At 36.2% G+C, this 16,326-nt stretch overlaps 1 protein-coding gene across 10 annotated transcripts in view; it reads left to right on the plus strand.

The window, feature by feature from the left end:
- AGFG1 (ArfGAP with FG repeats 1) overlaps positions 1-16,326 on the plus strand; it is a 75,666-nt gene that overhangs the window by 13,976 nt on the left and 45,364 nt on the right. For all 10 annotated transcript variants that reach the window (XM_032355044.1, XM_032355043.1, XM_032355052.1 and 7 more), the window contains exon 2: positions 3,642-3,735. In XM_032355044.1, the coding sequence (XP_032210935.1) occupies positions 3,642-3,735 (94 nt within the window). The remainder of the gene's footprint in view (positions 1-3,641; positions 3,736-16,326) is intronic.

Raw genomic sequence — 16,326 nt, forward strand, 5'->3', positions numbered from 1 at the left:
TTGGGAAGAAAGGCTTTCCAGTTTTTTTAGAAAAAATGAGGGAAAGCCTTAGAAAGGAAAATTGTTCTCCCCTTCCCATATTTTCTTTCTCTAATTCTTCAGCATGTACATTCACATCCATATATCCATATAGCCAGGACTTGAAAGTCCAAAATCTTTGACTACTGCTACTAGTCAGTTGGACTCTATTATTTCTTGCTGTTTCTTTTTCCTCTTATAGAATAATGCATATTCATTGTGGAAAACTTGGAGAGAATAAAAAATTATAAATAGAAAAAAAAATCATCTTGTCCCTATCATTTATATGCAAGAACTGCTAACATTTGGGGATATTTAGTTTGTTTTCTTAGCAGATATTTTTTATATAGTTCTGAGAATACTATATAATTTTCATCCTAAAAATTAAAATATAACCATAAGTATGCATAATGTTTACAATGTTATTGTCATTTAATCACTTCCTCTTTGATACTGAGGTGTTCCTGATGTTTTCCTGTTATAAATCCTGTTTGATGAACATCTTGGAGATAGTTGTGTTTCAGATTCCTGTTTTAGAGTAGTTTGTTAAAGGGTACTACTAGATCAAAAGATGTGAATGAGGATCTTGATACAGATTGGTGAATTTATCCTACTGTAGTGTATGAGATTATCAGCTTTCACTTTGGACTTAACAACATTTTAACAGAATTATTTTATAAGCATGTAATATCTTTATAAAACTTTTGGAGACTAAAAGGGGAAAAATCCGGGTATATCCTTGCATTGAGAGTATGGCTAATCTGCTTGGGTAAATGGGATATAAAAGGGTTAGATTAGAGGAGGCAACATGAACAAATGTAAAATTTCCTCGGAGTTACGTAATTTATATAATTATTGTGGCCTGGCAAAATCGTGTCTTGCAGTTTTGTAAATTGAGTCCTATTTTATTTTTATTTTTATTTTTTTTAAAGATTTTATTTATTTATTTGACAGAGAGAGATCATGAGTAGACAGAGAGGCAGGCAGAGAGAGAGAGAGGAGGAAGCAGGCTCCTGCTGAGCAGAGAGCCCGATGCGGGACTCGATCCCAGGACTCTGAGATCATGACCTGAGCCGAAGGCAGTGGCTTAACCCACTGAGCCACCCAGGCGCCCAATTGAGTCCTATTTTAAATGCACCGAGTCAGCTCACTTAAAGAAGTCCTGTAGTAAATGTTCTTGTTTAGTGGGGAAAAAAATGTCTTTTCATAGTTTGGTTATGAGTTCATTCTGGTTGTATTTGTTTTGTAAGTTCAAAATTTTGTCACATATTTAAGTAATATGAATGCCTTCTTTATGCATAAGTAGACCCTGTGATACCGTAGGGCCATGATATTTGTAAGTGAATAAGCTATACACTGTACTGTTCTTATGAGAGGACATCTGTATAATATAACTAAAAAAGAATCAGAGGTTTCCTCATTTAATGTTCTGAGAAATACAGGGGCATAATTCTGTGCTCTAAAATTTCTTACTCAAAACATAAACCATTGTAATAGTGCTTGATATTTTCTCATTAGAAAATTATTCCTTTGCCTTTTCCTTTTTTTAAAAAGGATACTGTAAGAGAGGTGGAAAAGTAAATGGTTGGCTGGAACAAAGAAGGACGTATTAGGAAATAAGGAGAGACAAAGTTGCTAAGTTAGAGGGAGGAGTAGTAAAATTTAAGAGAACAGTAAGTTAATTCCTTCTTAAGTTATTTTGGAACAAGGTAGGATGTAATTACACATCATAAATTAATAAGCTTCCCTGAAAATGGTGAATCTAGTCTTGTTCTCATAATACAGGTGAATTGGAAAAAGAAGCCTACTGCTTTAATTGAATAATGGCTTTCCTACATTTTCACTTTTGGAAATTTGGAAGATACTTTTATTTTTTATTTTTATTATCTTCTAAAGATTTATCTACTTTATTTTACAGAGAGAGAAACGTGTGAGTGGGGGGAGTGGGAGTGGGGAAAGAATCTCAAGCTGATTCCCCACTGAGTGTGGAGCCCAGGGTAGGGGTGTGGTGTGGCGTGGGTCTTGATCTCACCTGAAACTCTGAGTCAGATGCTTAACCAGCTGAGCCACCCAGGTGCCCCCTTGGAGATATTTCTGAAGCCTTAATTTATGATTGCAGTTTTACTTGAAAATAATTCATTCTGTAGTTTTTTTCATAGCGAAGTTTGTAAGTTTTACAAGGATGAAATTGCTGTACTCAGTTTTTTCTACTGTGCAATCTTTGTTTCTGTATTTGTAACTTAAGAGTTAGAAATAAATGAGTTAGTTTAAAATTTAAACAAAACAAAACAGCAACAAAACCCAACTTAACGTTTTCCTCCTTAAAAATATGAGACAGATAAAGTGCTTTGCCCTCATTCAAAGCATGATTCAAAAGATGTACCATCTATCTCTGACAGTTCTGTCAGAGAGAGAGGAGTGGGATATGATAATTGAGGACTTCTCTTAGTTCTGAATTTCTCTTGTTGAATTACAACATTGTGAATTTCCAGGATTATTATACACCATATTTATTCAAAAATGTTTTCAGGTTATTTTTGGAAGACCTTTTGTTCATTTATTATTTTACATTGTTGTTAAATCTCTCAATTAGCATGATGACTATGACAAAATATGTAAAAGTACTAATAATCTGTTCTAGAACTTGGATTCCAAATGAGGCCTTTGGCAGAGGACATGACTTAAACATAATTTTATGAAACTTTGCATAGGTTACTTGTTACTTTGCATAGATTACTTAGCCCTTGTATTTGTAGGTGGTAGAGTATTATATATACTCTATATTATAGTTAGACAAAATATATATATAGTTGGACATAATATATAACTTATGTTGTAGTTGGATAAAATGTAAATAGTTTTTACTCTTCTCTGAGTGCTTTTCTGTGAGTTTTTTATATGCACTGTAAACATCATCAAGAAACATAAAGTTTTCTTAAGGCCATCTATACAGAAAGGCTTTAAGACTGTAAAAGAACTTCAGAGGCATTTAATCATGTATCCAGGTATTTCTCGAGTTCCCTCATGTCTTTTAAGTTTCTTCTTGAGCACTTACTACTTTCTGAGGTGATTGAAAATGTCCTTTACTATAAATTTCTATTAGAATTGAAGGAGAGGTGAGACTTCATTCTTATGGGTTAATAATTTCCAGTTTTCTTGGGTTAGTTTTCAGTTTTCAAATCAGCCTCAAGCTTAAATGTAATGGCTATTTGATTAGAATATGTGTATAGCTCCAAACTTAACAAAATATTGTCATTTTCTTAGGAAATGTGAAAATATTTAAATGGTTAATTACTTTTTGAATTCTTTACCATAGAGTTCTTACATAGTCTTCTTCCATTAGAAACACAGTAAAGCAATATTTTATTTCCTAGAAGCTCATGTGTTACAGGTGCCATGTATTCCTAACTAGATGGTACTTGAATTTATATTTAAATGCATTATTTAGTGTGAACCTAACTTACCTTGACATATCTGTTATGGGGATTAATAGTTTAATACTTTTAGTTTATAAGCGAACACTCTTCACTTTAAATGTTTAAATGTGCTGTTAAAAATGTTTTACATTGATGTGTAATTTTTAAGATACATAGTAATAAATTTGTAAATATTTTATCTTTTAGGAGAGGGTTAAATCCACCACACAGGGTAAAATCTATCTCCATGACAACATTCACACAACAAGAAATTGAATTTTTGCAAAAACACGGAAATGAAGTAAGTGTTTTTATAATTTTTAACTTTTTTGTTGGCAGTCATTTTAATAAGATTTAGTAAGTTGCTTAGAATGGTGAATTTCACTGTCTAAAAAGTTATCTTTTATTCTATATTTAGATATTTTAGAATTACTCATTTAATAATGTACTTAGAATTAATATCTACTAAATATCTAATAAATGCCTTTATCCTGAAGTGAAACATGCATCCAGAATTCATCAGTGTTGAATGTAAAAGGCATTTTTGGAGGACATCTAGTATTGGAGTAACCATTAGTTTTTGCTTTAAAAGGCCAAAAGAGAGAGAACGAGAAAGAGAAATAACTTTGTGGTATTGTAGTAAACTTCTCTTAGGCCATTGTGTGATCAACTTTTACTTGAGGTCCCCTCATGCCTTTTTATTATATGCGGAACTTTCTGTTGAGCAGATGCTGGGAGGAAAGGGGGCTGGCAGTGCTGGGGGCAGCCCATCATTAAGGGGGAACCCAGTAAGAATTTGGAGGGGAGCTTTTTCCTTCTAACTCTGCTTTAATGGGTTTCCAGTAATTGCATTCTGATTGTTTGCTTTCTTGTTTTTGGTTTTATGGTTTTACCATGCTGTTGGTAAAAGTGGTGATCTAATAATTGAAAAAACTATAAATTGACAAGAAAAGTGGACATTTTGGGATAAGATTGAGCCAGTAATCCTAATTGATTAATAATAACCATTATTCCTTATTTAATAGGAAGGTAATACTACTTTAGTTATACTATTCTGCTTCCATATTTTTGATAGAAAGTTGTTTTAAGATTTTATTAGTTTTAATCTTTTTCATCCTGAGATGTTATATGTAAACATTTTATAATTTGCCTCTCTTTCTTCCTTAACATTTTGATAGTAGTATCTTAAACTTGCTGCCTTCTTGTTATGCACATGTCATTTTAGTTCTAAAACAGTGAAGAAGTATAAATTAAAAACTATGAAATATTTTTTAATACCTGATATAGAGAAGTGAACACACTATTTTGCTGATAAAAAATTATTTTGCATAATCAACTTCCAGACTGATGGGGAAAATCTAAAGCTAGAGGGAAGGGCAGAAGATTTGTAATGGCTGTAAGTATAGAATAATATATTTACCAATTGAAATACAGTTTGAACTATTTATATATGAAGTTTGAGGTTAGACCAGTAGTGTAAACTTTTAGTTGCACTCTTAGAATGTTGGCCTAGAGTACAAAATTTTGGACATCAGAATGTGGAGTTAGAAATAAATATTATTCTGGGGGCACCTGGGTGGCTCAGTGGGTTAAGCCTCTGCCTTTGGCTCAGCTCATGGTCTCAGGGTCCTGTGATCAAGCCCGACAGCGGGCTCTCTGCTCAGCAGGCTGCCTGCCTCCCCGCTCTCTCTGCCTGCCTCTCTGCCTACTTGTGATCTCTCTCTCAAATAAATAAAATCTTAAAAAAGCAAAGAAAAATGTTCTGTTCTTAGATTAAAAATCTAAATTCAGAGTATTTATTCAGATAAATTCAGAGTTGTAGAACTAAGAAAGTAACGGTCCATTGGAGAAGAAAGTAAAAACATATGTACCTGTCAGGAAGTATCTAAGTTTGGGTGAAGACTGGTCTCCACATACTAAGATTGAAAGAAACTTTAATTTTGGTAAGAATGCTTAACATAAGATCTCCTCTTTTTAAAAAGTTACAGTATCAATACAGTGTTCTTAGAAAGAGGGATAGTGTTGTACATTAAGTCTTTTTAGAACTTCCTCGTCTTGCATAAGTGAAGTTTGTACCCACTGACAAGCAACTCCCCATTCCTTCTGAGCCCTTGCCATTTGCCATTCTACTTTCTGCTTCTGTGAGTTTGACTGTTTCAGATACCTCATGTAAGTGGAATCAGACAGTTTTTGTCCTGCTGTGAGTGGCTTATTTCAGTTAGCCTTGTGTCCTCAGGGTTCAATCATGTTGTCAAATATGGCAGTCATTAAGATTGATAGCAAAATAAATTTAGAATGTATACAAAGAAATCCTTGATTTTGGGCAGCTCATATAAAAATAGAAAAAGAATGTAAACTTAGAGATGACTGGAATGGGTTCATGAATATTAATCCTAAAAAGAGTTGTGCAAATCGGTAGACCACTTAAACACTCACCAAGGCACTTGCTGTGCTAGGTACTGCAGATGCATTTATAGGCATTTCTCATAGGCTTAGCTGACAGCTTAAAATCTAGCTGGGGAGACAGATAATGTAACAGTGATAGCATGTGTTAGATAATTAGTGGTAACAATAAAAAGTTTCAGAAGTATGAATATGGAAAGAGGCTCAATTTGTTGGTGAAAAGAACAGGATTGGAAGATCTCATAGAGGTAAAACAGTTAGGACCTAAACTGGCAGGAAGATACTGGTTTGGTTCATTTGTTTTTAAGTTTGTTTGTTTATAAGTAATCTCTACATCCAGCGTGGGACTTGAACTCAAGACCCTGAGATCAAAAGTCACATACTCTTCTGACTAGCAAGGTACCCTGTGGCAGGAAAAGATACTGAAGGCAGATCAAACACAGTGCACAAAGAAGGGAAATTTATGCTATTAGCAAATATACCAACTTTTTAAATGTTTGTTAAGGAAGACACACACACATTGTGTCCCTAAGAACATCTTAGAACCAAAGTATTGTGCTGGGTATATTTAATTCTTAACAATAGTAACAGTATCTGTGTTTTTAAAAACTTAAGAGATGCATAGAAGGTGAGGATTGATAGGAAATGCAGAGTGGTTAACAACTTTAAAACTTCATAGACTTCAAACGCAGATGCTTCATTATCAGTTTACCTTATTTAAACATTTAAATCATAAGTATAACATGCATAGAGAAAAGTATACAAATCTTAATTTTTCATTCCAAAACATGTTGTCGTATTCTTTGTGTCATCTGTCAGTAGTTTGGAAAGGGCCATACTTAATCACTTACATTTTGGTTTAAAAAGATACTACTGTTGGGGCAGTAGTGGCTCAATGGGTTAATAAGCCTCTGCCTTCGGCTCAGGTCAGGGTCCTGGGATCGAGCCCCACATTGGGCTCTCTGCTCCGCAGGGAGCCTGCTTCCTCCTCTCTCTCTGCCTGCCTCTCTGCTACTTGTGATCTCTGTCTGTCAAATAAATTAAAAAATCTTTAAAAAAAAAAAAAGAAAGAAAGAAACTACTCTTATACATCTTGTGCATGAATGGGTCATGCCTGAAGAGAAGTGCTTCACCAGTTAACAGTAAACTGACTGACAGCAGTCTGGGTTCTTCTACTCTGTCCAGGGGCCTTAGTGTTCTGAGGGGCATATTTGGTTCATGATTCCGGTATTGCAGGCTTAAGTAGGTAAGCACAGTGGGTGTTGGATGACTCAGAGACTGATGAATTAACCTATGTTCTACATGCTTTGAATGTTCCTCCAGTCATTTATATGTAGGAAAACCTGTGCAGTCATTTGTGTGTTTAACTTTAATCTGTTTTAATGCTTGCATTACAGTTGTGAAAAACCTACCAAAGAAAATCATGCTGCCAAATTTGGGAAAAAGAGTAGGAGGGCACTGCCAAGTTACAGGGCAAAGGACATGGATACAGGAAAGCCATTTAATTCACCATCAGCGCAGTGGCCTAGCACATGTGTATATCTAGGGAAGATTTCAGTTTTCCTTCAGTACTGTATTACGGATTATTCGTTGTTTTTGGAAAATCTCAAAACTGATGGCAGTGCCACTTATGGTATTTGAGTCATTAATAAAGTACATCTGTATTGGTCTGTAAGCCGTGGTAAGCAAATAAAATTATTACTATTTATAAGCATGTACCAAGGACATGCTTAGTATTTATAAAAATGCATCATTAGTTTCTATATATGTAGTTTACAAAATACTTGAATATTACTTTAGTATCCTCAGACGACTACAGTGAGTTCAGTCGAGCAGATATGTACATTATTACATTATAGACCATAGTATGCCAGATGTTAGTAAAATATTTTGCGGTGAAGCACTTTTTACTTATTATTTGAGGAAATTGTTTTAACTTTTTTTTCAAAAGTAAAATATTTAAAAAAAAATCCACATATTTATCTTGCAATACTTTCTTTTAAATCATGATGTTAACTTTGAAAAAAATCTTTAGGTAATCTTTGGGTAATTTATGGTCCTCTAGTTGAAGGAATTTCACTATTGGGTTAGCTTCTTTTTTTTTTTTTAAATAGATTTTTATTTATTTATTTGACAGAGAGATCACAAGTAGGCGGAGCGGCAGGCAGAGAGAGAGAGAGGAGGAAGCAGGCTCCCTGCGGAGCAGAGAGCCCAATGCGGGACTTGATCCCAGGACCCTGAGATCACAACCCACTGAGCCACCCAGGCGCCCTATTGGGTTAACTTCTGATTATTAAAGTTAATGGAAGGAGGGCTGGGGATCAGAACTATACATAATTCAATAAAAAGAAAATGTATTTGTAATTTTATCTTGAAGCATCAGTTTTTCTTTTCTGGTAGCAAATGAACTCTTCATAATTATGTTTTAGGCCTGAGAATAAAGGAGTTACTACTGATGCTCCACAGGCATACAGTCTACACAGAGAAAATCATGTGTTTTGACAGTATTTGGTTATTTTTATGCTAGATTATTAAAATAACCCACAAAACAAACTGCTGCTTAAAAAAAAAATCCTTCTAAAACAATAAACCCATAAAGTAAGGTGTTCTTCTCTGTTAACCATTATGATGGATTCATTTTTCATTTTTGAAGTAGAGATTCATTAATCACCTACTGTATACCAGGGACTATCCCCTTGGGTACCAGAGATACAGGGATAAGCAAAAGCAGGTATGATTTTGCCATTATGTGACACTTAAGAGTTTAGTGGGGGGAGAGAGACAAGAAAATTATTTCTGTCAATTCCATTTTGGTTGAAGAGTAAGAAAGGGCTTCAGGGTGCCTGGGTGGCTCAGTCGTTAAGCATCTGCCTTCAGCTCAGGTCATGATCTCAGAGTCCTGGGATCGAGTCCTGTGTCAGGCTCCCTGCTTGGTGGTAAGTCTGCTTCTCCCTCTTCTACTCCCCTGCTTGTGTTCCCTCTCTCTCTGTCTCTCTGTCAAACAAATAAATAAAATCTTTAAAAGGGGGGGGAGGTTTCATTTGTGAGTTGCAGGTGCTTTGAGAGTACAGAGACATAGTATTTTTCAGGAAATTGTACTTATGATTAAATAGGCCTTATTTTATGAAACAAACTATTCAGAGCTTTTAAAGGGCAATTAAATTATATCTTTGGGAGAGATTGGAGCCATTTATAACCACAGGCAAGCACTACCACAAAAAAATACTAGTTTCTAAAAAAAATGTAAGATTCTAAATTCACATGCTCTGATAGTTTTGCTGGAATATCCAGGTATCATTTTATGATATTTTATATATACCTAGTCTGTTATAAGGTTAAACAGCACACTAGCGGTTATTTCCTAAATCATCCCATCCTGTAATCTGTAGTATGTAATGGTGATTCTTTGTACAGAATCATGGACTCTGAAACGTAGATAACCAATATTAGGAAGATTGTTTAGGACATTATCAGAGCAAAGACAGTGAGTTTTTGAATGACTTGTGAATCAGCTTATGGAAATATCATGTAGGTTCAAAGTATTGTATTCATCTCTCTTTTTTTTTTTTTTTTTAAAGATTTTTATTTGTTAGAGAGAGAGGGAGAGCACGCGAGCACATAAGCAGGGAGAATGGCAAAGGACAAACAGGCTCCCCACTGAGCAAGGAGCCCGAGGAGCTCAGTCCCAAGGAGCCCAAGACCCCAGGACCATGACCTGAACCAAAGGCAGATGCTTAATGAACCGAGTCACACAGCCACCCCTAAAATATTTTGAAGTCAGGCAACCTATGAAAGCTTTTAGTGTATTTTTTGCCAAGTAATGTAGATATTTATTTATGTATCAGATGTTTATTGAGTCAAAATCTGAGATAATAGAAATTATAGGGGAAGGATTATCAATATTTTTACTCCCTGCGCTGAGTGGTTTTATTATTTGAAAGATTTTTTTAGTTTTCATAGAATTCAAAAGTGTCATATACATTAATATTTGTTTTATGTATTTAAACTCTGGGGATATTTTAACCTTTATGGTGAGCTTAAATAGTAATAGCAAAAGTTGGCTCTTATTTTAGTAACAACATATTTGATGTCATTATTGAGTGCAGAGCTAAGTTACAGACTCGTTATTCCAGTATTTACACTTACTGTGTTGCTTTTAGCAGAAGTTTGCAAACTATTTCTGTAAGGGACCAGTAAATATTGTAGGCTTTGTGGGCCATCTACATAGTCACTGTTTCATATACTTGTTTGAAAAAAGCACTTAAAAAAAATAATCCTTTAAACATTTAAAAACCATTGTTAGATCAGGGGCAGTGCAAGAGCATGCTGATGGCCCAGTTTGATCTACAGGCAGGTGGTAGGCTTAAGACTCCTGGTCTGTGACATTCCAAAGTTTTCTTTTCTCAGTGTAAATCCTTTTATAACCTTCCTATTTAATCTTGCTTCATTCCCAGCAGAAATGTTTTTAACTGTAGTGTTCTCTGTTTTGTTTTCCATATTTGCTGTCTGTATTCGTTTTCTTGCCCTTTTGCCTATGCTGTTTTATTTATTGTGAATCTTTTTTTAAGTCCTATCAAATTTTTACTCTCCTGTCAGGTCTTCCAAGAATATTGTGGCTGAAAGGGACTATAAAACCCCCACTCATACTTTAAAAATTTATATATATATATTTTTGTATGTGTATGTATATATATAGTATTCACTCTAAGATACTGCACAAATTTTCTTTTTAAGATTTATGTATTTGAGAGAGAGCTAGAGCAAGAGTGCCTGAGTGAGTGGGAGGGAGGGACAGAGAGAGGGCGAAGGAGAGAATCTCAGGCAGACACCCCACTGAGCAGAGTCCCACATGTGGCTTGATCCCAGGACCCTGAGGTTATGACCTGAGTGGTAATCAAGAACTGGTCACTTAACTGATTAAGCCCCCCAGGGACCCCGACACAAAATTTTTATTGCTCTTGTAGTTCTTCTGTGTTGGTTTTATTACCTTTGAAACATAAGAGACATTTCTGTGGCATAATCTTATATACCTTTTCATTACACATACAGCAGTGAAAAGGTACAAGACTGTATACCCAAGGGAGTTTGAAACTTAAGATCCATGTGAGTTTCATTGGAATTACTCTTAGTAAATTTTTTTTTAATATTTACTTTTTTGTGTGAAAAGTTCTAGGTGTTACTCTCCAGAGATTCTCATCCTGGATGAGGGAAAGGACTGTCTATTTGCATTTTTGGCCAGAACCCCACTGTGATTCTGAAGCTGAGGGCTAGGGACCACCATTTGAGACAACCAGTATAGCAACTAAAGACACATGACTACTCAAAATAATTTGTGGTCTGGTTTCAGCACCACTAATAAAATGAATCTTGTCACTTTGGGCAAACTCTTTCCCTGAGCTTCGTTTTCCTTTGTAATCTGTGAGAAGTACCTGTTTTGTACCTTTGTTTTGCATGCTCTTTTCCAGTGGTGGCTGAAAACCCGGAGTACTGAAGAAAGACCTAGATGTTAGGTTGTAACTACTGTTCTGAGCATTTATTAAACTTTTTTTTGCACTGGTATCCAAGTTCACATGATTTATTTCCTTCTAGTTTATTGGCCTCAGCCATTTTAGCTGCTTTTTATCTCAGCTTTTTGTTTGTTTCTTGTTATTAGTGTGTTATCTTTTTAAAAACTTACTTGGATTTAATTAAAAATAGAAATTATTAGTCTTTTTTGTTCCTTTTAAAACTTTTTCTTGTGGAGATGTTCATATATCTATGCAAGGAGACAGAATGATATAACAAACTTCTACCAACTCATGGTCTTGCTCCTCCTTTATTATTTTGAAGCAAATCTGAGACCTATAATTTCATCTATGAACTCTCCAGTGATGTTATCTCTAAAACACAAGGACTTAAAAAAAATATATAATCACAATATATACCATTTTCACATCCATAAAAATTAATAATAATCTAGTTATCTAGCACGTATTCAAATTTCTTTCATTTCATAAATCTCATTTTTTCCTTCTTATAACAGTTTGTATAAATCAAAATACAAGTAAGGTCCACATGCTGTGAGTGGTTAATATGGGTTTTGAAACTGTACTGCTGATAAAGGATCAGAGACTAGATGATCACAGTCTGACCAGGCAACTTCTTGGGCCCTGTATCCCTTGGACTCAGGGAACAAGCCAGTTTTGCTTCTGAGAGTGAGGGCCTCAGACCAGTGGAGCTGGATACCCTGTAACCTGGGGGCCCTGCCATCTTATGATCCTGGGAAACATAACAGCTCAGATTACTTTAGGCCTTGCAGTCAAACCTACGGCACAGGTACCCTGTGGCACACCTCTAAGGCATAGTCCCTCATCCGTGTTTCCTCCACTGCTCCAGTGTCAGCTGTTGTAAAGCTTCCTCATGATTGATGTTTAATTCTTAACTACAGAGCAGGAAGTCTGTTTGGCTTCTGTGATAGCAGCTGGCATTCATCTTGGCAGCACAGGGTGCCATCTGGTTGTGGGGTACTTTATGAACTGTTAAGAAGAAAGTTGAAACAGGCTCTGGGCCCATAGATTTTTGAGGAATTGGTGATGACATTGAAGACTTCTTCATCTGTTTCATGAAAGTCAAGCCATCCTGCACAGGCAAGGTCAGCTTTGGGAAGGAATAAGCAAAGGCCATGCCCAGTAAGAACTTCATAGAGTTTTAGATTGTCTTGTTAGTCCTCTGTTGGACTGTGGGCTCCACCGATTCCCCAAGGACAGTCTCATATTGGCCTGTAACTCTAGGATCCTTGCAAGGATGGGATGATTGTGAGCAGTCATCTTCTGTTGGAGAACTTGTTGCAGCTTCATCCTCTAGATCTTACTGAAGGTGAGTGGGGTCTCCCAGTAGTGCGAGCGCTGTGATGGAGCAGCGGCTCTGCTTCCCACGTTGAGCTACGTGCTGCGGTGCCTCTCAGAGCCCCTTCTCATGGATGGTCGTGGCACGATCTCGTCTTAGCAGAGGCTGCTCGAAGCCACAGCACAGTGACCAGATTTGCCTGTCTTCTGCCCCTCCGTCTCCTAACATTTTATTATGAAGAATTCAAATATACCTAAAAGTGGAAAAATTACGCAGGTAGATACTGTGCTATGTTTGCTTTAGCACATATGTATGTATCTGTGCATTAGTCAATCCATCTTATATTTTTCTTATATTCCAAAGTATGCTGCAAACATTGGTTCACATCACCACTTAAATCTTTAGGATATCATTAATTGAAATTCAGTATTTGTTAAAAATTGTTTGAGGTATAATTTACATTATAAAAATCTTACCTTGGGAAAGAGTTTTAATAAGTATATCCAGTTTGACAACCCAGACCCCTGCAAAAATAAAGAACATGACCATCTTCCCACGAAATTCCCTGTCATTCCTTCATATTTAATCCCCTCCAGAGGCAACCAATGTTTTGATTTTTATTTGTATTCATATAAATAAAATAAGTGTGCTTATTTTTGTTACTTTGAAAGTTATGGATGTGGATACATATAGTTCCTTTTTTTATTACCTAGTACTTTTCTATTATATGAATAGATAAAAATTTGTTCATTCTTTGTAAGATCTGTGATTAGTGAGTATTTTCTTTGTCTATGGCTTTCTCATTTATTTTCTTATTGGGGTCTTCTGACAAGCAAAAGTTTGTCTTGATGAATTTTATCTCTTTCTAGTTTTATAGTTAGAGCTTTCTCAGCTCTATTTTAAGAAATCTCTGCCTTCTAAATCACAATAATCTCATTTTATTTTAGAGGCTTTGAAAACTTTGGCTCTTACATTTACATCTATGATCAATCTCAAATTAATTTTAGTATATGGTATGCTAGAGGTTGAGGTTCATTTTTTTGTTGTTGTTAGTCACCATACATTATATCATTAGTTTTTGATGTAGTATTCCATGATTCGTTGTTTGCTTATAATACCCAGTGCTCCGTGCAATACATGCCCTCCTTAATACCCATCATGGGCTAACCCATCTCCCCACCTCCTCCCCTCTGAAACCCTTAGCTTGTTTCCCAGAGCCTATAGCCTCTCTCAGTTTGTCTCCCCTTCTGATCCCCCCCTTCATTTTTCCCTTCCTTTTCCTAATGTCCTCCATGCTATTTCTTATGTTCCACAAATAAGTGAAACCATATGATAATTGACTTGCTTTGTTTGACTTATTTCACTTAGCATAATCTCCTTCAGTTCCATCCATGCTGACATAAAAGTTGGGTATTCATCCTTTCCCATGGCTGAGTAATAGTCTATTGTATATATGGACCACATCTTCATTATTCATTCGTCTGTTGAGGGGCACCGTGGCTCTTTCCACAGTTTGACTATTGTGGACATTGCTGCTAGAGGTTCATATTTTTCTATGAATATATACAGCTGTTCTAGCTCCATTTGTTAAAAACACTTTTCTCAATGGATTGCCTTGAAATCTTTGTCAAACATGAAATGACCATGTAAGAATGATTATGTTTTAGGGTTCTGTGTTCGGTTTCATTCATTTATTCATTGGTCCTTACACCAGTGCCACATCAATCTCTTGAGGTCAGCTAGTGCAAGTCTAGTTTCCCTTTCTTTGAAGAATACTCTACATGTCTAGATCAGGAGTTGGCATACTGTGTCCCCCGCACCTCCACCCAAATTTGGCCAGTTACCTGTTTTTATATGTCCCACTTAGCGATCTACTGTTGTTTGACATAGGGACCAAGCCCAGGCTGCCCCCCTGGCCATCCCCCTTCCCCTTCCCCCTGTTGGCACCTTCTGTACCAAGTGTTGGGATCTTAACGTGGGAGTGGGTGACTCCCATCATCTTTGGCCAGCTGCTCAAGTTGAGATGACTGGGGTCTCTAGGACAGGAAGAATGCTGGGATCTGAGTGTCACTGGGGCAGAGAATGATAGTGACCACTGTGGTTATTCAGATTATCTGTTTCTTGTATCAGTTTTTTTTTTAAAAGCTTTTATTTATTAATTTGACAGAGAGAAATCACAAGTAGACGGAGAGGCAGCCAGAGAGAGAGAGAGAGAGAGAGAGAGGGAGATAGGGAAGCAGGCTCCCTGCTGAGAAGAGAGCCCGATGCGGGACTCGATCCCAGGACCCTGAGATCATGACTTGAGCCAAAGGCAGCGGCTTAACCCACTGAGCCACCCAGGCGCCCCTCTTGTATCAGTTTTGATGATTTCTATTTTTCAGGGAATTTGCCTGTTTCATGTAAGTTGTCATATTTATTAACATTAATGAGAGCCCCTTTTAAAAGTGTACAGATTCTATAACAGTTTTGCTCTTTATTATTTTTTTCCTTCTATTTGCTGTGTTATTTGCTCTTTCTTTGCTTAAGGTAGAGCCTAAAATCATTGATTTGAAAGCTCACTTTTCTAGTATTTTAAAGCAATAAATTTCTCTCCTCTGCTTTATCTGCTTTGAACAGTTTTCGATATGTTGTGTTTTGTCATTCAGTTCAAAATGTTTTCAGTTTTCCTGTGATTTCTTCTTTGATCCATGGATTATATACAAGTGATTGCTTAATTTCCACATATTTGGCATTTTTGTAGGTCTCTTATTCTAATCAGCTTCTAATTTACATCTGTTTTTGTCAGTGAACAGTCTCTGTATGTTCTCTCAACACTTTCTTATTTTTTGAGACCTGTTTTATGGTCCAGCACATAGTCTGTATTGGTGAACATATGATGTGCATTTGAAAAGAATCTGTTTCTGAAGTTGTTGGGTATAGTATTTTGTAAATGTCATTTACAGGTTTGTGGTTAATAATGTTGTTCAGTTCTTGTAGGTCTGCTTTACTGATTTTGTCTGGGTGATTTATCAGTTACTGATAGAGCAGTTAACAAATGATTGTGGATCTGCATATTTCCCCCTATTTTATTGTTTGCTTCATTTATTTTGAAACTGTTGTTAGGGACTGACATTTATTATATGTCGTCTTGATAAAGGTGTCATTGTGTCATTACACAATACCTCTTTTTATCCTTGGTAATACTCTTCTTTGAAAAGAGTATATTAGGGCGCCTGGGTGGCTCAGTGGGTTAAAGCCTCTGCCCTCGGCTCAGGTCATGATCCCAGGATCCTGGGATCGAGCCCCGCATCGGGCTCTCTGCTCGGCAGACAGCCTGCTTCCTCCACTCTCTCTCTCTCTCTCTGCCTGCTTCTCTGCCTGCTTGTGATCTCTGCCTTTCAAATAAATAAATAAATAAAATTAAAAAAAAAAGTATATTATATGATATTTACATTGTTGTTGCTCTGTAGTGATAGGCCATTTTAAAGCTCTTTATCTTTGTTTTCTAAAGTATGACTATGATGTACCTATGCATGCCTTGCAAGTGTATATATGTTTGTGTTTATACTCATAGTGTTTGCTGAGCTTTGTCTTCGAGATTATTTTATTTATTTTTAAAGATTTTAATTATTCATTAGAGAGAGAGAGAGCACAAGCGGAGGGGAGAGGCAGTGGGGGAGAGAGA

The sequence above is a fragment of the Mustela erminea genome, chromosome 8 (assembly GCF_009829155.1).
Source record: "Mustela erminea isolate mMusErm1 chromosome 8, mMusErm1.Pri, whole genome shotgun sequence".
Classification (NCBI taxonomy): Eukaryota; Metazoa; Chordata; class Mammalia; order Carnivora; family Mustelidae; genus Mustela; species Mustela erminea.